Source organism: Falco rusticolus, chromosome 3 (assembly GCF_015220075.1).
Source record: "Falco rusticolus isolate bFalRus1 chromosome 3, bFalRus1.pri, whole genome shotgun sequence".
NCBI lineage: Eukaryota > Metazoa > Chordata > Aves > Falconiformes > Falconidae > Falco > Falco rusticolus.
This window is the reverse complement of record NC_051189.1, coordinates 95,594,537-95,620,495: the sequence shown is the minus strand read 5'-3', so window position 1 is coordinate 95,620,495 and position 25,959 is coordinate 95,594,537. Positions and strand designations below refer to the sequence as shown.

Sequence of the window (25,959 nt, the reverse complement as noted above, 5' to 3'; positions counted from 1 at the left end):
AATCATACTCGCCGCCAAATTCAAAATCCTTCTTTAGGGTTATGTGAATTAAATGTTAACTAAACATCACATGCAAAATTAACGCTTTTCATTAATTTCACCAAGGTATCTCATCTTCTTCTTGCTTGTTTTTCCAAGAACCTAATAGGTCTTAATGTTACAAGCCAAAGTGTGTGAATACAGTCCAGCATATGAACAGTCATAATGGCATCAGTAGCTCTTAGTGCTAAAAAGCCCCAAAACCTAAAAATCCACAATTAACTTGTTATGCTAAACCTTGCTCTGTGGACTTTGCCAAGCTTACTTTTCCATAGTAATCTTCTATTTTTGCCCTGATTTTTTTTATACGCTGAATGAAATGTTACTAGCTGTAGCTTGAAAGTGAGAGAAACAAGATACTGGATTAACAAAAAGAAAAACACCTTTGAAAAACTAGTCAATACAAGCTGATGTAGGACTAGGTGTACTAGAAACACAGAATTTAAGTGATATTTTCTTGCTAATCCAGCCATGAATGGGGGCTTAGCCACCCTAAGAGGCTTACAAACAAAACAGCCCTAGGCAGTTCTGTTCTCAGGGACTACACAAATTTGGGGGGAATATATGTATTAAGCCAATACCCACTTCAGTCATTTATTTTACTGTTTTCCTCTAGCTGCTCCCACCCTCCCTCACGACCTAAGACAAAAAACTAGGTTTAGAGTATCCCATTGAGTACTTGGGTGTTCTCCAGTCCTCGCGCCATTCCCATCAAGGACAGTGGGAGCAAGGATAAACCACTACTCCAGAAACCACACACACCCTACGCAGGGTTCAATGGACCTGAGAAGTTGTGGGCTGATCCCTCGAAATCATCCAGATCTGCCAAATGCTTCCCAAGGTATGACTTTGGGAAGCAGGAGCCCTTCGGCAGGCACGCCGAGAGGAAATCAGGCACGTCAGGATGTACTGAAAGGAAATGAAATTGGATCATATGTTCATCAATATAGTCCCAGCAAGCTGGGATGAGCTGAAACTACAAACAATCCTGCAGCTTTGCTATTATACTACTTTTAAAGTAGGAGTAGAAAGGAGCTACTAAGTTGCTAACCATTAATTTAAGTCAAAATTGCATGGTGACCTTGTGGAGCACCCTATAGCACACAGCAACAGGCCCTACACCACAACCCCTTGGCAGTGTAAAAACTTAGGTGTCCTGCTATTTCGGTTGCTTATCAGGGGCTGAATGGCAAATCAGCCTTGTAAATTAAGGCTGTACAAAACAACTGGGTGGTTTGGGTTTGGTTTTTTTTTTCCCCAGGGAGAGGGGATGGAGGGGAGGAGAACATCCCAGGGCCCAGATTCATCCTGCATCCTGCCAGCTCCTAACCTCCCATCTGAACAGGTATCCGTTTCATCAGGAAAAATCACGGACTTGTAAGTCTTCTGGTACAGGAGGCCAAGTGACAAACGTCCACGTTATTATAAAGGGATTATTTTCTGGTCACAACCACACACCAGCCTGTGCTCACCCACAACCACCCACCTGGTTACCCTGCAAACCGCACCAGCCACTTGCAAGCCCGCCTGCTCCTCTTCCCCAAGCCCTGTAAAACCAAAGATTCCTGCTAGAAGCAGGGCTGCGCTGCTCCCAAGGTACTTGTTAAAACCTGTCCCCAGCACTGCCAGCTCACATCTTGTCTCTCTCCTCCTCTGTGCCTGCTCTGGCTGCCCCCAGGGGACACGGCTGCTGCGGGCACCCCGTGCCCACCCCAGCTCGCCTATAAAGGCCAGCACTACCCTGGCTCTGACTGCTGAAAAAAAGTCAAAATCGCTCGGATCGTACAAACCTGCTAAATGGGAGCAGAGATGAAGAACGCAGCATGATTTAAAAGCACCACTGATGCATAAAAACGTGTAGTAATGAAGCCCCAGAAGGTCTCTTCTGAGGCTGAATTTATAGAGAAAGGGAAGGAAACAGTGAAACCTTTAATGACTCCTGCAAAGTACAGTCCTAACCAAAATTTGTTTCCTTTTCTTTCTTTGGGGGGTGGTGGTGGTGTTTAAAATACTTGCTGTATGCCCTGGATGGTAATCAGCATCAAATCTGAAGAAAAAAATTGAAAAGCCCCCCTACACCCCACCCCCACCCCCCAAGAAATATAATTAATTTCTCCCCTCAAAATGAAAGAAAGTAGGCTGAAGTATCTTAATGGCATTATTTTTCTTATTATTTCTGAGGTATATCCTTGGACAACAAATACACTCCTGAAAAAAAAATATCCTGGAATGCTGACACTGCACATTTTATACAAAAACTTAGTTACTACAAGAAGGTGAGGTGGTTTTGTTCAGTAAATAAGGAATAGGAAACAAATCTGGTAGTATACAGATTGTTAAGTGTGTTATTAATATGTAAACAGTGTTTTGAAAAATGAAGCAAAAATTATATAGACCCACTCACATTCACCTCATCCCACAAGAAGTACAGTTCCTACTGCCATGGAACTGGACTTCAGAATAACAAACTATTATGATTTCTTTAAGCAAAACAAGTCAAATCTAAATGAAATCCTAGCCCTCTTCCCCCTTTTTCTAGGTTCGCTGGTGAAATTTTCCTTCTCCGCTTGCAAGCTTAGGGAGGTAATTAACTAGCTGCTTCTTATACACCTACAGAATGATGGCACTCTGCAATCTGAACATCACCCGGGTGTTTTTTCCTTTTTTATTTAGAATTCACGCTCAATTTTGCATCGTCTGATTGAAGATGGGAGGGGTAGTGAGGAACGTGTGGGAGAAAGCCACAGCAAGCTGCCGCACACACCATCCCACCCTGCGTTTGGAAGCGAACAATTCAGCCTGGAGCTTGCTCGCTTCAATAGCAATGTGCCGAAGCAAGCATCCAGGGACTTCAAGTCCTAAAAAAGATATATTTTTTTTTGGGCCTTTACTAAAAAGATTTTACACAAATCAACCCCGTGCCACAATAGAGCAGCAAGACTTGCATGCAACTTTATGAACCCATTTACAGGAAGATTTTTTGTTTGTTTTGTTGGAACAATGATTACTGGAAAATACGGTGAGCGGGAGAAGAAATTATTAGAATGTGCAACTTGACTAAAACAATGAAAATGCAAACCCAGTATAATGTCCTGAAACTGCTTTTTTGGGGGTTGTTTTTAATGTGCCTGTCTGGACATTTTCTTGGTAGCACTAAAATTAATGACTTAAGAAACAGCCCCAAATTTCCAAAACTATTAAGATTTTAAATGGCATTCCCCCCCCCCCCGCCTCCCCCCATATATACCCTAATCTGTTTATTTCAGCTTTAAATATCTTACCTATTTACAGAAGTATTTTTCTCAATTTTTTTTCAACAGCTCAGCTAAAATAAATTTCTGCTCAAAGTTTCCACTTTTCCAGCCAGAGAAAGGGTAACCGAGACAAAAATTTTGCATGGTTAATAAGAAGAAAAATAACATTGGAAACTTTGTACTCACAAAGAAAGGAAGGAGGAGAGAATGAGGCCAACCTCTCTCATTCTTTAATTTCTCTTCTCTGAGGAGGTTCAGAGTGACTAGTAAACCACGGAGTCTCCCTGACCTAGACACCTGGAGTTGTGTTGAAGGAAAAGGCTCAGCCAACTTCTCACCAAAGCTTATGTTAAACAACAGGAACCTTTCACCCAAACCTAACATACACCAAAGGGGCATTACACAAGGAAAGAGAAAAGGTGCTGAAAAAGAAAAGGTGTTGGGGGAGAGGAAGAAACAGTCCACAGCTGTCAGTCTAGTATCTCCTCCTGCCAGCATCCTGCGATGGAACAGAGATGCATCACTTCTCCATGACGCACACGGCTGAGCCAGGCTCCCAGCGATGCACCAGGGCAGCTGCCTGGGGAGCGGGCAGGCACCCGGCTGCAGATCTCACCTCCTGCCTCTGCACTTCAGGTCTTTCCTTGGAATTTTTCCACAAATTGTGATTGCCTGCCAAGGAACAAGTGCTGCTTCCCTGATACTTGCTCTTCTCCAAATACTTCTTCTTCTCTTTAATGCTTATACCTTCTCCAAATTTACTTAGTTCATTGTTCTAAGCCATCATGCAAAACTGCTGGAATGACTAGATTTTCCAGTGCAAAAAAACCAGGAGCAAGGCTGGGCTCGGTGCTCCTCACCCTCCCTCAGTTTTCCTCTCTTGCAACCCAGCCCCTCCACCCCTGCTAATAATCACATCAGCAAGACCTTCCTGCTCCCAGATTCACCCAGTGCTGGTATTCAAGGCTGTAAGCAGCAGGACAAGGTGGGCATCCACCAAAAACACGTATCTGGTGTAACACCCCCACGTGAACCACAGTAGGTCAAGGGATTCCAATGCCTCTGACGTGGGGAAGACCTCAGGCTGTGCACAGAGCTCAGACAACACTTCTCTCTTTGTGCTTCTCAAAAACAGAGGCAAATTGTTTGTTCCATGTTGAAACAGGTGAGGGAGAAGGAAAGGAAACAGAAGAACAAAAGCAGGATAAAAGATAGTATGGGGGAGGAAAAAAGAATATTATGAAGAGCAACACAAAGCCAATAAAGTGTCTACACTGTAGAAATGATGCACTTAAAATTATTTTCTTTTGCTTTCTCTTTCCTGAAAGGACGATCAGTTCATACTGTGAGGACTCGACTAGAGAAATCACAGCACGCAGGAAAACACTAAATGCGCAGTTTCCCTTTTCTTTTCCCTTGTAAATAAACATTGGACAATATTTTATTGGTGACTACATTTAATTAAAATATATACTCCTACAGCAGATGACCTGATGTTTTCATATCTTTGGCAGTCCTTCTGTCCAGCTCCTCCTTTTCTGTAGCTACAATTCATAATTGCAAACCAAATAACCTCAGGTTAATCCTGAGGCACAATTAAACAATTTCTTATAGGTTCTCAGGTATTTGGCTTTTGGCTTCATGCTTTAGAAAAAAAATTAATCATACACTACTTAAAAAACCCCACAACAAACAACAACAAAAACAAAAAAACCAAACCACCACAACACCCAAAAGCCAACACCCACACCCCCATTCATGTCAGGTTTATGGTTTAGGTGTTCAAATAGCTTAGATATAATTTGGTTTAACTGATTTAGTAATTATTTCCAACTATATTAAACTGTGACAGTTTTATGTTTAAGAACTTCCAGAAATTAAGTTTTATTCAAATATTCAACAAGCATTCATTAACAACTCAAGCCAGGATTCAGTAACTGAATCTGACCTTAATTATCAGTTATCAACTGGATAAAACGTACACTTTCACACTCCTGGCAGATAATTCTGAAGATTTTGGTGGCTGCAATTTCATTTCCTCACATGCTTCAGGAAACGAAAGATTTGGAAATTGTTACTCCACATTTAGCACAAGAGCAGGGACAAACTCAATGGCGCTCATTAAAAAATCCTTGTAAAACTGGGATTGCAATAGGGAAAGACAGATAACATTTTTAAATTATTACCAGGATATAGTTCTGAGCATGCAAATAGTTTAAATCCCTGGCTTAATCCACAGCTTAACCACAGTCGATGGTGTGACACCTTAGGAGTCACCTCCCCATAGGACAGCTAGAGGCAATGCCACCCAACCAGCACATCAGCAGCAGCCTGAATTGGGGACTATGGAGCATTTGAACCTGGAATGCTGTGTCACAACAAGCGTGGCTAAAGCAAAAAGCCATCATCAAAGCACTGAAATACATGAAGAAAGAAGTATGTTTTTAAACTATTCATACATTCAATTTATGACCTGTTGGTGTGCGGCACTGAGGAACTGACCTGCAGGTCTCGATGATTCTCTGAAAATAACCACATACTGCACAAGGTTCATTCCTGGGCGTTTTGCTGATTTATTTTTTTAATTCTTTGTGGAAGGGGGCGGTATTTGCAGATAAAATGTTAGGTTATTTTGGAAAAATATAGACAGTAATAATACAGCTATTTTAGAAATAGAAAAAGTTCAAAGAGCAACACAAATACTTAGAAGCCTGATGATGATTCTGTATGAGAAGAGTCTAAAAGATTGCAGCAATTTAATTTACAGAGAGGTGGAAAACATTTGACACAACATGGGTATATTAAATAATAAATGTTACAGGGAAGGTCAAACTGAGTATTACTGGAAAAAAAGACCAAACCGAAACCTTGTAATTCTGACTTCTAATATCAAGATGTAGATGTTGGGAGCTGAGCTTCTCACTGGTTTTGCTTTACCAATTTATCTCAGCTCTCATTTCCTCCCTGCTTTCAGGCAGATATTTAAAATATACATCTTTGAGATTTAGCTTTCGCACTGCAAATGAATTCATCAATCAATTCTGTTGGGAAACACGAAAGAGAAACCCTTTTAAACACAATGAGATACTAGCTCTTGGGCTTTTGTCATGAAATATGGAAGCTGCGTACTGGGGAATCTTAACACTCACTTTATTAAGAAGAACACACCCTGGTAAGGGCAAACAGATAACGTTCTGGATGGCGATCTACTGTGATTTTCAGAACACCACCCAGCTAATTGCACTGCACGAAAGGTTAAAAAAACCCCACAGAACAAAACACCGTGGTCCACAGCCAGTTCTTGCAGAATTGCCCACTGAACCACTTGTTATTCTCCCTCTGAAACACTTTGCAAGGGCCACTCTGAGACAGGATACTGATGAATCACTCTGAGTTTGTTTTAAAGAAATGAGGAAAGAGTTAAAAATAATTCTGGTTGCTTTAGAAACTGACATCCTTTGTTTTGATTGAGATGAAATACCATTACATGCATGCAATACCCTTTAAACTTGCCACTATTCCAACAATAACTAAAGCTATTCTAAGAAATTACCACCCAAAGGGAGATCACCACAGATTTACAGTAAGTTTGCCGTTGCAGAGCTGGAGTATATTTGCAATATTACCAAAAATGCTCAGCCCAGCCTAGTTCAGAGTGACCTGACTGTAACCACCTAGAACACGACAGTAACTCACTGCCCACCCACCCCAGCAAAACCACGATGATCCAAACAGCGATATGGGCTTCTCCATTTTCAGCAGCAACTGGAAGCTAACCGTAGTTTCAGCAAATGCAATATTCAAACCAGAATCATTAAGACATCCTTTCTAACACAAGAACAAGAAAATACTGATAAATTTGAATCATGAAGCTAAAACTCCAGTGGTTTTACCATCATTTTAGCTTTACTGTTGCATTTTGCTCACCCTTTTAGGCTGCTGAACTCAGATTCTCCCGTTTGCCAATACAGACACTTCAGTTCCAGCCACAAGCATACCTGACCGCTGACCCTTCCACATTTCTTTTAAACAACACAGACTTTTAAACTTGTAAGCTGTTTGCTTTGAAGCTGGCACCGCTCCATCTAAAACGATCATAATTATTAGAATTCAAGCACGGCCAGGGATTTTTTGTTTTGCAGTATTTCAGCAGCAACAAACCCCTTCCCAAGGCCATCCATGCAGAGCCATCTCCTGCGTTTTCCCTGCTCTCTGCCCTGAGTCCCAACAGCCGCTGATGGCTCGCAAGAACACAAACCTCTCACTTTGACATCTGTCCTTACCCAGGGGAACCTCAAAGGACTGCTCTCAACAACCCTGCCGCAGCTTTTAAAACAATATACTAGAACATACTGATGTTTCAGTAACAGCCAGCTATATACAGTATATGATGCTACCTACATGTGACAATGTCTGTGACCCGACTTGTAACTCTCTTGATCTGAGTCTATCTTAACATTTTGGAGATTGTTCTGACTCAAACTAAAATTAAAAACACTGATAGGCAAAACGAAGCTCAATAGTTTGCAAACTAAAATTGCCATCTCTCCCTCTACATATGCGTATGAATGTACACATTTTTAAGGATGCATAATTAACTGCAAGAAAATAGTTCTCAGAAACCAGAAAGCTAAAGTATTTATATCAAAAGCTGAATCCTTCTCACTCTATCTGCACAAATAAACCCACTGAAGTTGCCAGCTTTGTCAAAGTGAGCAAGATTAGGCTCTAAACATAAATCAATCTGAGCAGTCAGAAACCTACAAGAAGTACCAAAGTTGCTTTCAAATTCCTTGCAGATTTTCACCAATTGAAAGCCACTGACTTAGCCTGTGGAAACAAAGTCAGCATTTTGTAATGCAAGACAACACTGCTATCACATGCAACATAGTTTCTATTAGGGCCACTTAAAATCAGAATCAAAGTATGGTATTTGTAGACAGCATTGCAAGGGTGCTCTGGGGAGGGTGGGGGTTGAGTTTGAGCGGGGAGGGTGAAAGGGGGTCCTAATCTTATAACTGAAATATCGTCCAAAATTCCAGCTATCCACACTCATCAGACAGCTTCGGGTTGGTCTGTTTGGTTTTTTTGCTTCCAAATTTCACCATGTATTTATAACCGTAAAAGCCAGTAAAGTGACTTGATTTGTGAAAGGCACTACAATCAGACAGAACTAAGACAAAAATAAAACTCATTCTCTATAAGGTTGCTCTCAAAAGTCAACTAACACACTGCCATTATAAGAAATTAATTCATCAGTATATTTTTGACAAGTACAGTGTTTTCCTCTGAAAGGTCATTTTTCTAAATTAAGCAAAGTATTAAATATCTTTGCTGTTCTGCTGCACATCCCAAACTTAACCTGTGAAATGTTTTCACAGTAAAATCAAATTACATTTGAAATAAATGGATGAAATAAAGTTTGACATGCATTTAAATTTGACATTTATGCTGTGAACAATGTAAGCAAGCAGTAAGGCCTGTTCATAAACTGCGTTAACTGAAAACGTGCATACTAAGTAAATGCAGTTTAGCCTAATTTTCCCCAGAAAAGTCCTTCTTTTAGAACTCCCCTAAATGCACACTGGTAAGCAGGAAAGGTACATCTGGACATTGCTGCCCACTGCTTATGATTGGAGTGGGTCTTTCTTACTGAACCAGGAAACCCAGACCAATGTCCTACACACCATGCTCTGCTGCGTGCTGCCCCTGCGTCCCTCCGCATCTTTCTTCTCTCCCATCAAACAGCGCTGGGTTGGAAGCCACCAGAGCTGCCGCCCAGGGCTTTGCTGCTGACTCCCATCCTCCCTCCACAAGGAGCTTAAGCTGGACTCTTTCAACCGGCCGTGGCGAAGCCTCGTGATGAACTATGGAAAATACCCACCTCTCCCGTTCCACGTCAGACAAGGAAACTTCTACCCGCACCGCCAACAAGAAAAAGCAGCTCCACAGGATAAAAGCTGGGGCTCCTTCGGTGCCAAACAGGCATGCCAAAGACAACTTCTCTTTGTGAATAAATACAGCACAAAGGATAGAGTGTCTCCCCTGCCATACCTACCGGAGTTCTTCTGCGATGAGTGAATTTTCTGCAGTGTCTGTCCTCCTGGCAGGCTGCGGCGGCAGGAGTGTCCTCACTTATGTAACTGCACTTCTGGAGTACACAATTACCCAACACACCCAAGGCACTCCAAAGCCTTTTTTTTTTTTTTTTTTATTAAAGAAAAATCAGTTTCTTTCCAGCTGCAATTTTTTTTTTTTTCAAACTGCAGTTTCTGAAGGCTCAGAGGCGCTTTGAATGTGGCACACCAAGACCCTCAATATCCCAACATAGCAGAGATTAATTTATTGGCAGTGCATCTCTCCATGTACAGGAACACAGGCTGAGGTCCAGATTTGCAAGAGACCTCGACACTCACAAGAACCTCCTCCGTTTTCACCGGTGCACCTTTTTCCTCCTATGGCAGGGCATCAAGTATCTGCTGAACATTCCTCCCAAAACTACACAACACACCAGCAAGCCCCAGCACCAGAAACAAATGCCCTCTCTGCAATATTTGACTGCATTCTTAATTCTTAAACAAAACACTTTAAACTAATTTTACAAGAGAAAGACAGGTGCAAAGAGCAGGATACAAACTATTAAAGGAGTATTTGCCCATGAAAAGGCAATGGGACATTGTGTAGGAAGATACCTGCACTCAAGGTACACTCAGCTGCACTAAGACCTAGAAAATTAACCTCTGCATTTGAATAGCCATCTGTGACGTCAAATTCAGATCTGTCAGGCAGCGCATACACAGACCACAAGAGCCTTATTTTAAAGATCTGTACTTGCCACAGTTTACTTAAAATACTGTCTCCCTCCTGAACAGGTTTTCAGCTAAAAGTCACTCAAAAACTCTGGTAACCTTCCCTTTGGGAACACGTTTGGGAAAAGACACAGCACGAATGAACATGCTGTGAAGGTACCAGCCACATCCATCATCGGATCTGTGCCAGGCAGAGCACAACAGAGATCTTGAAATCACTTGTAAGCAGAAATGGGACTTTTTAACTGGTAACCTGAGCAGCTAAAGCCACAAAGGAATCCCAATCCCTGCGATGCTGATGTAGGATTATAATCACACAGGTCTGAAGATGACGGGGACATCACTGGTGTTCATATCACAGCCTGCTGGTAAAGGATCAGGACCCTAAAATAGTTAGTCCCCTTCTCCCAAGAAGCTTAACTTAAATATACTACTAACAATTACTGATTCTATTCCACAAGCATTACAGATTCCCCAAACCCATACCTCTGCTCAAGGTCCTGCACATCCCGACAAAGCTATCGTCGCTGTTCAGCTATTGGTCATTCTTTCACCCAAACCACTATTTTTAATCATTTTATCCAAAGTGAAGTGGCAGAACTTCACAACCATGCTGTGTTTGGAGGTACTGTCAACTTTCCTCACTTCATCACTAGGTTACACCTCATCATGGCTGACAGGTCTGGTACAACACATGCCATGTCAGGAGAAAGGAAGATGCAATAGGTAACCGACCTGCAGCCTGCTCTTCACCTCTCTCCCTCAGCCACCCGGGGCTTTGCCAGGGTGGGTAAGGCAAGTCCCCCTGGCGGCCCTCTGAGCTGGCAGTGACACCCCCATCACCATCAGGGCTGCTGCAGAGGCAGACAGCACATTCCCACCTCTGGCCACCCCCTCAGCTGAAATGCTTTTCCAGGCTTCCAAGATACTGCAAGAGCAGGGAAACCATCCGGTTGAAGGGATGCTGACAAATATTTGTCCTCGTCATTATTTCAAGTGGAAGAAAAAGGTTAACTTGTCTGAGGGAAATAAAAATGTTTTAATTGGAACAAGAACAAATATGAAGTTGTCAGGATGTAAAAATGCAACCTCCATAAAACTGCTCGAGTTTTGATCTATGCAACCAATAAAGATACATTAAAAAAAAAACCCATGCTACACTGTTGTTGACATAAGATCTATGGGAGAGAAACTAAAAGTAAATAAACAATTAGACTTGTTACAGTGTTGATTGCTGAAGATATGCAATGGGAAATGATACCTCCCATCTCATACAATTCAACAAGACTGAGGCAAAGCAAATCAAAATATTATTTGTAATATTTCATTTCTATTTCAGATTTGAGATGTCTGGCCATACTAATTTACAAATTTTTGCTTTATAACTATATGACGTCCAATTTATATTTAAGAAACTTGAAACCAAACAGTGACACAGTAAAGCTTCCTTAAGGCATAATGCCAAAGAAAACCAGAAGGCTGCAGTAAACTGCACTAGTAAACACGTTTTGGAAATACCTTGTACAGGGCAGCAAGAATCTCCCTGCTGTATTGTCAGAAGGGCTTTAAGAATTATACTGCAAATCCTGTGTAACAAAGAAGTGGATGAAGCATATCAAACCATATACTGTCCTTTAAAATTCCCCATATAAAAACCAGGTTTTAAGAAATCAGGTTGACATTATGTTAGTACTGGAGAGTAAAATGCATTATGTGGTGCGTTATCCTCACAATTATCCCCAGAACAAGTAATGCATATCCATAAAATCAGAGCCAAATAAACTGAAACACAACATGGTTGGGAAATGCACTGTTAAGGTACATGGAACCTTATCAACACCAGAGTCAATATGGGGACTCTCATTACAATATTCCAGTCTTTTGAAACCCTATATTAAATTTTATTTAATAATCTACCGGCCATTTCTCCCATTCTAATATTACCAAAGGGCACAGCTAGCATTGTTTGGATGTAATAGTTGACTAATTTTCTGTAGCTTAAAATGGCCTACGCTGGGCTGACACCTAGCTTTCCCAGGAAAACTGTAGGCTCCTGTGCTGCTGATAAGAGGATGCTGACAGAGAAAATCTGCCAAAAAAAAAAAAATCTTCTGCCAGAAAATTCATTACCAAAATATAAGGTGTCCGTGAAATGCATGAGTTTCAGCAAATTTTATATTACTAACTATTTTCTAGAATGGTCAGTTTAATCTTTTCTCAAAAAAAAAAAAGAAAAAAAAAAGAAAAAAAAAAAAAGGAAAACCCCCACATTTTATCCAAAGCCATCTTTCACATTTTTATTAATTTACACTAAACTCAGAAAAGCCATGCAGAGTTTGAAAAGCCAAGTTCAAAACAAAGTATATAAAATTTATAACAATGAAACTGATCTAATACACATTTTCATTTCAGAAAAATTACAGAAATGTGGCAAGTTTTGAGTTTTCTGACATTTTAGGTTTTGTTGCTTTTTCACATTTAATACAAGTTACAAACAAAAAAAAAAAAAGGCACACTTCTAAAAATAATGTCAGCAAAGACCTAGGAATCTAATTTCAATGAGCTTTAATTGCAGGTGTCCGAATAGAGTACAGATCTACTCTGAGGATCATCTGACATACCCACAAGGAATAGCTTGGCACACACATATTAAGTGTAGATTTAACATCTATTCTTCATTCAACCTATGAACAAATTTACTACTGTTCAGAGGACCCCCTTCTGAAAATATTCTGGTTGAGGTAATTTCAACAGGGAGGTGTTTTGCTTTTGCACAAGCAACACTGTACCCATTGTAAAGCTATGAACTTGATTATGGATCTCAAAATGCTGGTCTTTTTCTTTGTTATATACACACCTGTCCCCTGCAATGGTACACAGGCACACACAGATGACTGTCTCTCTGTTGCATGGAACAAATCAGATGAAGCTGAAAAGCCTTCCCCAACCCCATGCTCCAAACCTGGGCAAGCATTTGACTTCCCCACCAACATGCTACCAACAGAGGACATCAGATTAAGAGCCCAACCTCTGAATTTAAACATCTCCAGAGCAGCAGAGAGCGTAAATATATTAAAAAAAAATGGTTAACCCACAAAACCCCCTGCTTCACCAAAATTCAGACCATGCTCAGGCTGACTATAAAGTTCCCAAGGACTTTAAGAGAACCAGAATTTCATCTTACAATTTTATTAGGAAACCAAAACTTTCTGGCACAACCCCAAAACATCCACCTATCTGTGGGAACTCCCTTGTTATGACTTCCATTCCCCCGTGGCAAATGATTCTGCAAACCAGCCAAATCTCACACAAAGGTTTGCTTCTCCATCACTCCTCTGGAATCCCAGGGTGTAGATGGAAGTAAGGACTGGCTGCCTTGGAAAGCATCCAGGCACAGAGCAATAAAAAATAAATAAATAAATAAATAAACAAATAAACCCAAAACAGGTAGCAAGACGCCTACCAGCAGCAGAAAATTCCATCTCCTCTGGCAAGTGGGAAAAGGGATGGGGATGCTTGTTTTCGACTGCAGGGGTCGGTGATGGGAAGGCAGAAGAGTATGTGGGATGATGCTGGAGAGATAAGGGTGAAATGTCCATGGGAAGTTCTTTAGGCGGGGGAAAAGTCAGGTCTCAGGGTTAAGGAACTTGTTGTGGGATATGCAAGTTCAGTACCAGCGCCCACCACAGCTTTCCTGCATGCCTTAGCTCCAGTCCAATGTTTCCATGTTCCAAGGATTTATTGGGGAAAAAAAAAAACAACAAAACATTCCTGTACAGCTGCTGCACTCATGAAGTCTTACAGAGATATTTAGACACTTTACTGACAACTACTTACATAGAACATACTCTTGAATTAACCCCTTAGATGCCCTCCTGAGCCTATCTTCTCATTTACTGGTGCCTTTTCCAACAGCACACAAAAACTGAAAGGCAGCTTGATTTGTTGCTATTTCATCACATATTATTACTGCATCCAAGGTGGGGGCACAAACTCCTCCTGCCCTTACACATTCTGACAGGTTACACTAAATAGTTGAGACCAACAACTTCAAAAGCAGCTAATGAGTCAAAGCACCCACTGACAGTTCTCAAACCAGCCCAGTTTTCAGCAAGGGACTTTCTGAAAATCAGACCCTAATAAACTGTCACAGACTGAGCCCACACAAAAGCTACAAACCACACTAAAACCCTTCTGCAAAAACACATCAGACTTCTGCACGCATCTCCTAAATCCAATGTAAACTAATGATTGTGTGGACAATGCAAAATTAGGGTAGTTAGAAAGTAAGCCTCTTCTTCCAACTTGTAGCAATTAATTCCTAAGTAAAAAATCTTCATTCAGTTTGTTCATTCAGTTGACAATTTTCAATGGCACTGTGATGCTGGTGACGGGTTTTAACTAATTTTCCCACAGAAGCTGATAGCAAAACTCCTGCTAATTAAAACCGCATTCATCTAACTCAACTTCCAAGTGCTCCCAACAATCCCACTCATAACTCCTAGGTGAGCTAACAACCCATTTCAACCTTTTGGAAAATGATCTTTAAAGATAAAACTTATTATGAAGTAATAAAACCCTGATATTTATCTTGCTGTGACAATGAAAACCTATAATAAAGCATAGATGTTCAATCAGAATAAAATCTTACCGTGCTCAGTATTAACTGGTCTGTGACCATGCACCTTACAACATACAGAACCTGAAGAGTAAAGACCGGACAGCACAGTACACCTGTACAGTGTCTCAAATGGACACTTGGATCACACCAAAAGAAATCCACGTACTACTTTTAAACCAGCTCAGCCCCCCACCTGACAGTTCCCCTCTGGATGGGCTAGGAGAATGATCTTTAGATCCAAAAGCCATATCCCTGCCTGACCATGTCCCTGTACTACACACTTTCTAGGTGAAAGAGAGCTTGCAAAGGTTTAGGGTCACTTTTGGTAAAATACACTACACAAACTTACACCATCAGATTTAATATCACAACAAGATTTCCAAATATATTAATGGGAAGATTTGTGCTTGGGTTTTCTTCTGGAGTCTCCCTCTAAACAGATTGCACAGTTGAGTTATAGATGCCTTCTCAATGTCTTTTCAGAAGACAAGCCTGGGCTGGATGAAACAACATTAATAGCTGATCCTCCAGTACATACTGTGTCCTGTCACCTACCTCCAGGGCCATCGGCACTGCTGGGATTTATAATCAAATCATGATACATAACAGACAAATGAGCCAAAATTGTTCTTCATTTAAAATGTCATTAATTCCATTATAATTATATTGACTGTAGTAAAGGTCTGTCATTTTTGAATGGTGCACAAACACTTAATTCCCTGTGACAAGCAGACACATTCAGAAATAAAGACGCAGAGATAAGCTGACACTGGTTCCATGTCAGGGAAGTGAAAACATCTGAAAGGCGTAGCTACACAATGTTAATTAAGACGACTCATAAATCCAGCGAGCTCCAGAAGTGAGGCAGACGACAGGGCATGTCTTACTTCCTCCAAGGAAGAAGCATTTACTGAAACCCTACACTGACAAAGGTAGTTGCCAAAACAGCAGCAATTAATGCTTTCAGCTGCATATGCCCAGCCTATCCAAAGTAATTTTAAGGTCAAGCTTCATCCATCTTCATTTGTTTTTAATTTTGCCAAGGTAACTGCGATTAACTTATCAAATTTCAGGCTGAACTACTTTGGGGTCAGGGGAGACGGGAGGGAGAGAAAGGTTAATGCAAAGTCATGTGTTTGCCTTACAAGCCTAAATAAATAACTGCTGGTGATGCAGAACAATACTGCATTTTAAAATAAACAAGAGTCAAATCCCTACAGCTGAAACAACCAAAACACAAGTTACTTTATCTCTTAGAAAGCGGTTGTCAATATTAACAAACATCAGACATATGCAACAGCTGAACTGCACAGAAAAAAAACCCCAACCAACCAACCAACAAACCGAAACCACCAAACCCTCACTGTACTCTTTTACTTACAGAAATGCAGCAGAAGCAATATTTCCAGTTCCCGAAAAGAGCTGTAAGCTAGTCTGGGGGCAGCCAAGGGTGCTTAAACCCAAGCAAAGTTCTCGTATCCAAACACCTCAAGCTCCCCGAGCAAACAACAGTTGCTCCTATCCAAAGATGACAGCGCCAGTGTTGCAGGCTCCTTCAACAGATACGAGGCCTGCTTTGCTAAATCAACACTCCAAAAGCAAAAGTATCCAGCAAATTCTTGACTGGGAAAGTTTTAAGGCCAGAAGCCACCAGAAATGGCTGCAGACATAGCTGCCACCCTCCAGTGACAGGCAGGCAGTCCCACGTCCCAGTCAAGGCACTCCATCACTCAGAAATGTTTCTCCCAACACCCTCCCGCACCGCCTGGAGCATGAACTATTGCATAAACCTGCTGAAATAAACCCCATCTTCTGGCTCCCCGTGCTTGCACAATTTGGTATGGCTGTATCGTCCAGCTTTATGTTTTGCCAGCTCTGACTTTTGCATTTTTAGAAAATCTGCACAGGTAGCAGGTAGGCTTTGCTAACTGAGGCAACAATGCTTTTCTCTAATGTTCTCACGCAATAAATTGTTGGCTTCTGGAAAACTGGTTTGGATGTGATTTTGTTGGGTCTGCCCCCAAGTACAACTTGGAGATAAAGATCTCGTCATAGCTGTAAAACGCAACACTAAAGCTACACTACAGCCTAAGGTTAGGCTTGTCTATTTATACAACGGTATCCTCAATTTAATGTTCTTGTAGTCCATTTTTGTCTTTTCATACAAATAGTATTTGCAAAAGCGAAATGTATTTGTTCACACAGACCAAACAGAGCCTTTTTCCCATTATTAGCCTGGAAGCTAACAACTACTTTAGAGCAATTCCAGTACAACGAAATGCTGTTATTGGCTGTTTATGTAACAGTGAATTAACACACCCCCCCCTCCCCGATACCTTTCAGGAATTCATACCCATAGTGCATAAAATGTACTTTGCGAGAGCTTGTTAATATGGTAAGTGCAAAAGCTGCCTCGATTCAGCAGACTGTCTTTCAAAGCAAACATGCTTAACCTGCAGTTTCAGTCATGGAAGAAATTACTCAATTAATTGCAGACAACAAAAACAACAGGGTTATAACTAATGTACAGTAAATGCTCTGTGGGTGTCATGCAAGCTCATTTCCCAGTAGCGTACTCTCTTACATTCTAACACATTTCTTACCCCACTGCTGTAAAACAGTTTAAGAATGTTAAATATACTTAGATTTCTTTTTTTCCCACACACATATTCGTTTTCTGGCAATGAGTATTATTATTAACCCAGGTAGGGTTTGTCCTCTTAAGAAACACATTTACCATACGCTGTTTTGTAGCACGGTGTTTTTCACACTTTCTTCTAGACCATGCATCAGCTTTTCCAAATTGAAAACCAAGCATCGGAATTTATAAAGTTTTTGCCTGCACTAATGATATCGTTGCAGTGACAAAGGAAGAGACCACACTTTGAGGAGTCAACACCTGCCTCTAGGAATACAAGCAGGCAAAGAGGAGCAAAAAGCTCCAAAGCACAGAAAGACCCATCAGTGGCAACTGCTCCCACTCTGACACCGAGCAGGGGATGGAGTACAGCACTAGTAACGAAAGATAATGAAAAGCAAACTTACCAAAGCAGACACTGACGTCTTCTTCTGTCATTCCTTCCATTCATCTTAAAGACATCTGTCAGTGACTCGATCTAGGCTAGGTATTGGCGCGGGGCTAACGCTTAGGCTCGCTGCCTGCTTACTGCTGGCGGGTTTGCAGGGTGCGTTTATACACACAGCTCACGATTAGCACGCTAACAACTAACTGCCATCATAAAATATGCAGATGCACATTAAGAGAACCCCCTCCTCGCACGTGACACTAGCAAGACCCTGAAACACTCGTGCCACCCCTTCCCCTCGCCACCAGCCCAATGCCTCAAACCACACTCCCCCCCCCAGCTTTGGGATACCTTTCCCGGCGCAGACCCCCTGCCATACCTCAGCCCCCCCCACCCCCCAGCTTTATTTTATTTAACACGATGCCCGCAACAGTTGGGAGCTGCCGGCTGGCTGCCGCTGCCCGGCAGGTCCGTCACCCCCCGGGACACCCCGGCGACCCTGCCACATCACGTCAGGCGCAGCGGAGTGCCGGGTTAAGACGTAATCTGCCTCCCCGGCTTACGGATCCCAGGAATCCTCCCCCGCCATCTCGCCATGGCAACGGCAGCGACGGGGAAGACGGGCGGCCGCTTACGCAAGAGCAGCGCGCCGAGCCCTGCCGGCAGGCACCGGCCCTCCGCTCCGCACCGCTCCGCGCCGCTCCGCGCCCCCCCGTACACCCCCGCCCCGCTCCGCGCCCCCCCGCTCCGCACACCCCCGCTCCGCGCCCGCGGGGGAGGCGGCAGAAGCCCGCGGGTCGGGTTCTGCTCGGGGCTTCTCTTTGTGCGGTTGGTTGATTTGGGTTCTTTTTCCTGGTTTGGTGGGGGTTTTCCTTTTTATTTTCCTTTTACTTTCCTTTTTTTTTTCCTTCTCGTTGCCTTTCCTTTTTCCCTTCTCCTCTCCTTTTTTCCCCCCCTCTCCTCTTCTCTCCTCTTTTTTCCCCTCTCCTCCCCTCTCCTTTTTTCCCCCCTCTCCTCTTCTCTCCTCTTTTTTCCCCTCTCCTCCCCTCTTTTTCCCCTTCTCTCTTTTTTCCCCCTCCTCTCCTCTCCTTCTTCCCCCTAGCCCCCCTCCTTTTGCCCCCTCCCCCCTCTCCTTCCCCCCCCCTTTTCCCCCCTCTCCTTTTTCCCCTTCCTCCCCTCTTTCCCCTTCCTCCCCTCTCCTTTTCCCCCCTCCCCTTTTTCCCCTCTCTCCTCTCCTCTCCTTTTCCCCCCCTCCCCTTTTTCCCCTCTCTCCTCTCCTTTTCCCCCTCTACTCTCCTTTTTCCCCCCTTTCCTTTAGTTTCCTTTCCCCCCCCTTACCTTTCCTTCCCCCCCTTTCCTTTCCTCTCCTCTCCCTGCTTCGTTTGTTTGGGGGTTTTGTTTTGGGTTTTGGGGGTGGTTTTTTTTGCATTTCCCACAGCCAACCACCCCCAGCTGGTGTAGATGTAACAAACTCCAACCCCATCTCCCCACCACGCCACAGGGACCACAGCAAAGCCCTTCATCCACAACGCACAATTCCCATTCCTACTTCCCATTAACGGGTGCAGCAGAAAACTGTTTGCGCATTTCACTTCTCCGAATCCATCACCCCGGGAGGGCAGGGAACTGGCAGATGAAAGGCAAGGTGCGGACTTTGATCGTGCAACCGGACCCATGCGGGCTGGATGTGGAGCACCGTGAAGGTCAGCCTAGGCCGATCAGATTGCAGCGAGCGAGCCGTAGCAAGCAAGCCAAACGGAGGTGGAAAAATCTATACACCCAGCTATCTGCCAAGAGATGAAAGAAAAGTTTGCCTTTGGTGCTGGGATTTATGATAAAGGTAAATGAAACTGTAATACAACGCTTGCCAAGACACTTAGGTCTTCCTTCAGGAAAACAGTTAAGCATGTGCTTAAACCCATTACTATTCAGGGCAGCCCATAAGCATTTGCTGAAGGTTAAGCATAACGTTCTTACACGGGAGCCCTTAAGTACCGTGCTGATTAAGGAGGTTTTTTCTTCTAAATCTGAGCCACTCTGAACCACAAAATGAATTGCCCTCATTATATTTTAATATAATCTCTGTCTTCTTTCAAATAAAACCAGAGAATGCAAACAGAAAGTAAGTCTTATTTTACATTAAGAGGATAAAACCCAACTTTACATTCTGTTGTGTTGGGTTTTATTCCTTAAGATCAACAGGCTGCACAACACCATGCATCCCCATAAATGAGCAGCTTTCATGAGGAAGAAAGCGAGCACACAGAAAAGTGTTTGCTCTGCTACTCCTAAACCCTGGAATTCCCTTGATGTGCTGTTACAAGCCAGAGAGGATCACACGGAGCAATGCATACATACATACGGTTTATCCACTGATCTCTTTGAAGCAAACCTTAAAACACTGTAGATGGTGAACATATTTCAGCTATTAAAGGTCGTGGATAAGACAGCTATTTATCAGTTCAAGTAAGGTCACCCTTACATCCACAGGCAGAGGGCTTTGCCTGTTGCACAAATGACACTGCCTGCCCTTAATGCCCCGAGAAACTTTTGAGAAGCTAAGCATAATAAACTACAAACCTTACACATAAATGCTACATCTCATTGATGGTCAGCAGGGAGGTATCGTATCATGTCTGCAATGGCTTCAGGTTCTGTTTCACAGCACACCGCCTCTCCTCAGAGCTCTCCGGCCAGTCATTTTTTACAAAGAAATTGTATCTCCTGTTGGAGGTAGCAACCTTGCCAACTAGTGAATCGACAGTTGTGGCTTTTCCTGAAAACCTTGCTGTCATTTAGAAATACCCTGCTCCACATACTAAATAAACTATTGGTTCGTTTCTTTTCTTTATATATGCAGAAAAATGGACCTTGCAAAATTGCCTGTGCCAGTTTTACCCTTCGACTGGAGCTAAAATCAGGGTGTCAGTTGAATTCTTTAATATACAGTTCTGAAGGAAAACATTTTTAAGTTAACTCTTCTGTTTCCCTTTCTGGGAGATCTTGTGAGAGGCAGCCAAATCTCCTAGTACAGGTCTTGAGACAGACAGCAAAGTACCAGGGCAGAAGGTTATGTTAAGGGCATGGTGTTTCCCATTCTTATTAGCCATATCCAAATGCTATGGGCAGGCAGGAACATCTTTACTATATTCACCTCCAAGAAACTTTACCTTTTCTCCTCATTTGCAGTAATTTGCCCTGCTAAATCCTAAGCTAAAGGCATCACCTTGCTGGAAATCTTCTTGTTATAAATGGATAAGGAGAAAGAAGCAAGAGACAAATCTCAGATGTCTGTCCCTAAATGACTAAGTTACCTTTCAGGAAATACAGGTCTTGCCATGCTCCTGTACCTTGGCATGGGACGGGAGGTGGACAAAAGAGATAAAGTTTGAAACCCCAGTGCCCCAACTGTCCTCATGTGCCCCACAGCTCTTCAAAACAGGAAAGCAAACCGAATACATATGTTAATGACCTTCTTTCATTTAAAATAAAATAATATTTTTTTAAAATTGTTCATAAAAACAATAAAAAGAATGCCACGATCATGCTGCAAAAAAAATGAAAGTGCTTTCAGCTGTCCATGGATAGTAAAATTACCTGTGAACTTCACAAAGTGCCTCCTGGCAGTTGTGTTTAATCACAAGACTTCTGTTTAAACACAATAGGGCTGCATAAAGGGAGAGAAATTAGATGTCCGAAGTCTTTCCCACCGCTCTCACAGCTTAAATACCTACAGGCACTAAATCGACACAAGTAACATGAAGACATTAGGAAGTAAATAACTACAATTATCACCACTGCACAGAGAAGCTTGAAACAAACAAACAAAAACCCAACAAAACAACAGCAACAAAAAAAAAAAAAAGAAAGATCAGTATGAATGCTCCTAACTCTAAATTTGTGAAACAAACCTAGAAGAACATGCTTTCTTATGTGGAATCATAGCAGGACCCTAACGGCTTTAAGACAAAGTGTACATGAACTGCTCCCTCCTGTGAAGGCTCAAAATTGGATGCTCAAGTCAACTATCTGTGACTTTTCCCACAGAAGTGGGACCTTCAAGAGACCATTTCCACTGCCACCTGATTCACAGCAATGACCTGGTAGCATGTGGTTACCATACGAGCTTCTCTGTCCTCCCAAAAAACGGGGCACAAAACGAAGGATGGTAACTGTTTTCAGTCACTAGTGACTGGAGATGACAGCACCTGTATTTCCGTATACTTCCTTCTTGGAAGAGTATTTTAATGGTCTATTAAAAAATTAACTAGTCATGAAACAAAAAGAGATTACAAACTGATGATCCCTATTTTCTAAAGTTGAACTTCCAATCTCTTCTACTGGAGTGAAAGTCCGACTGATGAAATAAACCTTGAACTGTGCCCTAGTGTTGCTTTACTCATCAGTTTTGGAAACAAAAGAGCACCTCGTCCCAGACACTGCAGTTTAGCAATTCATCTGTATACATGTCCTGATGCCAATGTCAAAAAGGGGGAGCAGAAAGCTTCAGCCAGCCAGTATCCAAATGTAAGAATTCCCCCAATCCATGACACTGACTGGAATCACACTTGTAAGGGATGCCAGAGCAGTTACGGTCATGGCACCGTGACCTGACCGTGCTCCCAACCCAGCAGTCTTCAAAAATGGGTCTCGGGAACAGCAACCAGTCACCTAGATACAAAGTGTGCGTGTGGAGAGTAAAAAGGAGGAGTTATTTACCATCAACACATTCAGCAGAACTCAGACTGCACCATCCCATTAGCTCTCCCAGCCATCTCCAGGAGCAGGAAAGCCGACCAGAGAAGAGCGCTCAATTGGAACTCATTGGCAGAGGGAAGGGGGGGGGGGGGTCATAAGGGCCATAGTTCTTCTCACCTCCCAAATTCCCCAAATAAAAAACGGGTATGTTGTGCGTGCATATTGATTCTCTCTCTAATCTCAGCCACTTCAACTGTTCCTGAATGCTAAACTCTGTCTCAATTGAAAAAACAAGGAACCCAAAATCTATGAATTCATAATGTATAACATACAGCTGTCACAAGAGACAACACCATGGACACAGGAAAAGAGAACTATTTAACGGAGTATTTTTTCCATTTTTATCTAAGGAACTTCCAAACAATGAACAGGTGGAGAAGAGTTCATTATACTGTCTAGTGTCACCCGAACTCAGATTGCAAGGTATGTTATAAAAAGACAGCACTTCTTTGGAACTGCTTTAAATATGACCGAATAAAAATTCCTCTCTGGGTTTGAAATAAACTTAGATAGCTTTTCCAATAGTTTGGTCCTGTTACACTACGATGTAAACCAGGTACAACGCAATTTTGAACCATATTCAAACAAGGTACCTCAACCAATTTAAACTATTTTTAGACTGCAGTATTTTTACTATGAAAGAAATCTAACAGAGGAACAACATGCTTGGAACATCTGTCGCAGTGATTGAAAGAACTCTACGACAGGAATAGCAAACACTTATTTTCTTTTCTGAGATGCTGTCAATCTGTTGAACCAAAGTACCAGTGAAGTAGATTGTTTCTAAGATGTACCTCACTCTGGTCTGTCTTCTCCAAAACAAAGACGATTAAAATACCCCCTTGCTGCACAACCTTGTCTGCTTGCTTATTATTTAGCTGCTATCTCTGTATCAGGGGGAAAAAACTTTGTCAAAGCTAGTAAGCATGTTACAGTATTTTATATATATATATAAAAAAAATCATTTGCCTCAGTCTAAAAACCTCCACCTAATGAAATCCAAATTTTAACATGTGTCAATTATTATTTACATTTAAATCATCAACTGTATGACTCAACAGAATTCCTAAGAGACAGATCCCTAAAGCAAGGCTGTGTGTCACGCAGAGTATTCTGCAGAGACAATGAGAGCCACAAGTATTTATGACAGAGCTTTCCAGTTAATCTGTGGAAGATGACAACGGAATGGCTGCTCACCCTGGTTGATGGCTGGTTCTCCCGGATGGGTTTCTATGTTCCTTGCTCCTTAGGTGGTCCAAATCAAGGTTCTTTCCTACAAGCGTCCTGCCTGCCCAGACCACACAGAGGTGTCTTCTGCGTGAGGGTGAAGGGAGGAGTCTCTGGGGCTGTGTTTGGGCTCCCTTTGAGTACAAAGGCAAAGGAAATTGAGACACCAAAAAGCCATGGCGTGACTCATAGGGTTGTTCTTGGTGCACTGAAGATGCTTTTAGTGTATTGTGGTGGGCTCACAAGTTCTCAGTCTTCACAGCCACGGGTCCAACCGTGGGCAACCAGCAAGCAGTACCTCTTCTCCCTGTCACCAGGCTGAGGTTTCAACCGCATCACCCGGTGACAGCCATACACACTGCTCTCCTGAGCGAGGAGCTGCGGGGGCCCTTAAGTCAGGCATGGAATAAGCGATCAAGACCACTCCACATTACCCCTGCCTGACTGGCAGCAGGAGAGCACAGCAGAAGGAGGCATGTCTCCCTTGAGCTCTGGTGGAATAAACCCCGAGGCTCAGCCAGTAGAAGACGGTCCAGTAGGCTGCCAAGACGAAAGAATGCCTTTGCCAACCAACAGTGGTGCTGCCTGACATGAGACAACGCAGCCCACGAAGGGCTGGAGGCGGCTGCTGTTGCAGCCTGGGTGGCTCCCATGTGCTTGGTGGCGAACTGGGTTCAGGAGAGGTGACTGTTACCATTACTGATATTCTTGGACCAGCCTGGGAAGTTTTTCACCAGGTCACAGCACTGCCAGCTACAGCACCAGTGTTTTCAGCCACAGCTGAGAACACCACCGGTTTTCTATCCCAAGAAAACAAGATGTAAAATGGTTTAGGAAATGTTGTGATGGCAATGAAGATGGAGACTTCAAAAAAGCAGCCAAGCAGTTTCTGAGCAGTAGATATGGTTGTAAAAGCTTTCTGAGAAACTTCAGTATCAAATAGCTAAGACAGAACAAAGTATCAGCACTCAAGGACTGAAATTACTGCGCGAAGGGAGTGAAATGCCAAAGCCTTGAAATTCTCAGCTGATCATTTGGGGGGTATCAAACAAGGACCAGAATACTTACATATTCAGCTAAATAATTTAAAATCCTACTTCCTTTTCATATGTAAATATTCATGTTAACATATATTACGCTAAAAAGATTCATAAGACATTTATATATAAAGCACAGACTTAAAAGCAGAATTTATCCCTCTGCATAATGTTTTCTTGTAGATACAGGGCTCTCTACTTCAAAAAGGACTGCTACACAAAGGCATCATTGTTAACTTCCAACCACTGCATCAAAAATATTTAGTGTACCAATACAAAAATTTTCACAATTCATCTACAATTGGGAGCTAACGTTGGGTTCTTCTGCAAATGATTTTGGAAAAGACGGTGGACGTGTAACTTAATGGGGTGACCCCAACACCTGCCTTATGGCACCCTCCTCCACCCGTGGCTCAAACCCTACCGTACCTTCATCAGAACCAATGGATACAGACCCCACCTTCCTGAGAGCAAAGACTTGATTTCTCCTCACATCCATTGTCCTTTTGGAGTGGTCTCCTTTGAGCTCTGCAGGGGCATGTCAGCTTTTGCTCCTGCTCTTTTTACCCCTCCTTAAATTTCAGCAGAGGGACTTCAGTATTTTAAACTGCTTGTGGAGAGACCTGGATCCACATTTCCAGAGCAATAAAAAGGTAGGACAGAATTTTCTCTGTAGGTAGCAGACAGGCAGAGCTCCTTTTTGACTAATTATTTTAATGCTGCTGTGGTTTTGTTGTAGTATTAATTATGCAGTAAGGCGCCCACAGCTTTGTATAAGCATCTTTTTGAATTATTTAAAACAAAATAAAAGGGAAACAGCAGCAGTTACTCAGCATTTCTGCAAACTGTGCAATTCAAATTTTATCACCGATCACAGAACATGCTCAACAGCAAATAATGTAGTCACAGTATACAGGCCTTGAAAGACGAAGCACAGGTCAATTCTATAGCTGATTGTCCCTTCATAGCAATGCACATGCTCAGGGCACATCGTAGGGTCACTAAGTGTAGTACTTCGGGGATTCAGCTGGTTAGTTTCTTTTAAAAAAAGCAACAACAAAACAAACAAAAAACAACCCCAACCGCCTAAACCACACCATAGCGTAAGTGGAAAAGACATGTTAAATTAAACAATATCTCTCTATACAACTCTTGAAGTTCTAGTTCAAAATAGCCCAAAGTGAAAGA

The 25,959-nt window shown here is 42.5% G+C and overlaps 1 protein-coding gene across 10 annotated transcripts in view; it reads right to left on the bottom strand.

The window, feature by feature from the left end:
* HIVEP1 (HIVEP zinc finger 1) overlaps positions 1–25,959 on the bottom strand; it is a 130,481-nt gene that overhangs the window by 68,959 nt on the left and 35,563 nt on the right. The window contains exon 1 of one of the 10 annotated variants that reach the window (XM_037379104.1): positions 17,769–18,051. The exons of the other annotated variants lie outside the window; for them this stretch is intronic. Within the exon in view, the coding sequence (XP_037235001.1) occupies positions 17,769–17,808 (40 nt within the window). The 5' untranslated portion in view covers positions 17,809–18,051. Of the gene's footprint in view, positions 1–17,768; positions 18,052–25,959 lie in introns of those variants that run through there. 10 annotated transcript variants of the gene reach the window in all.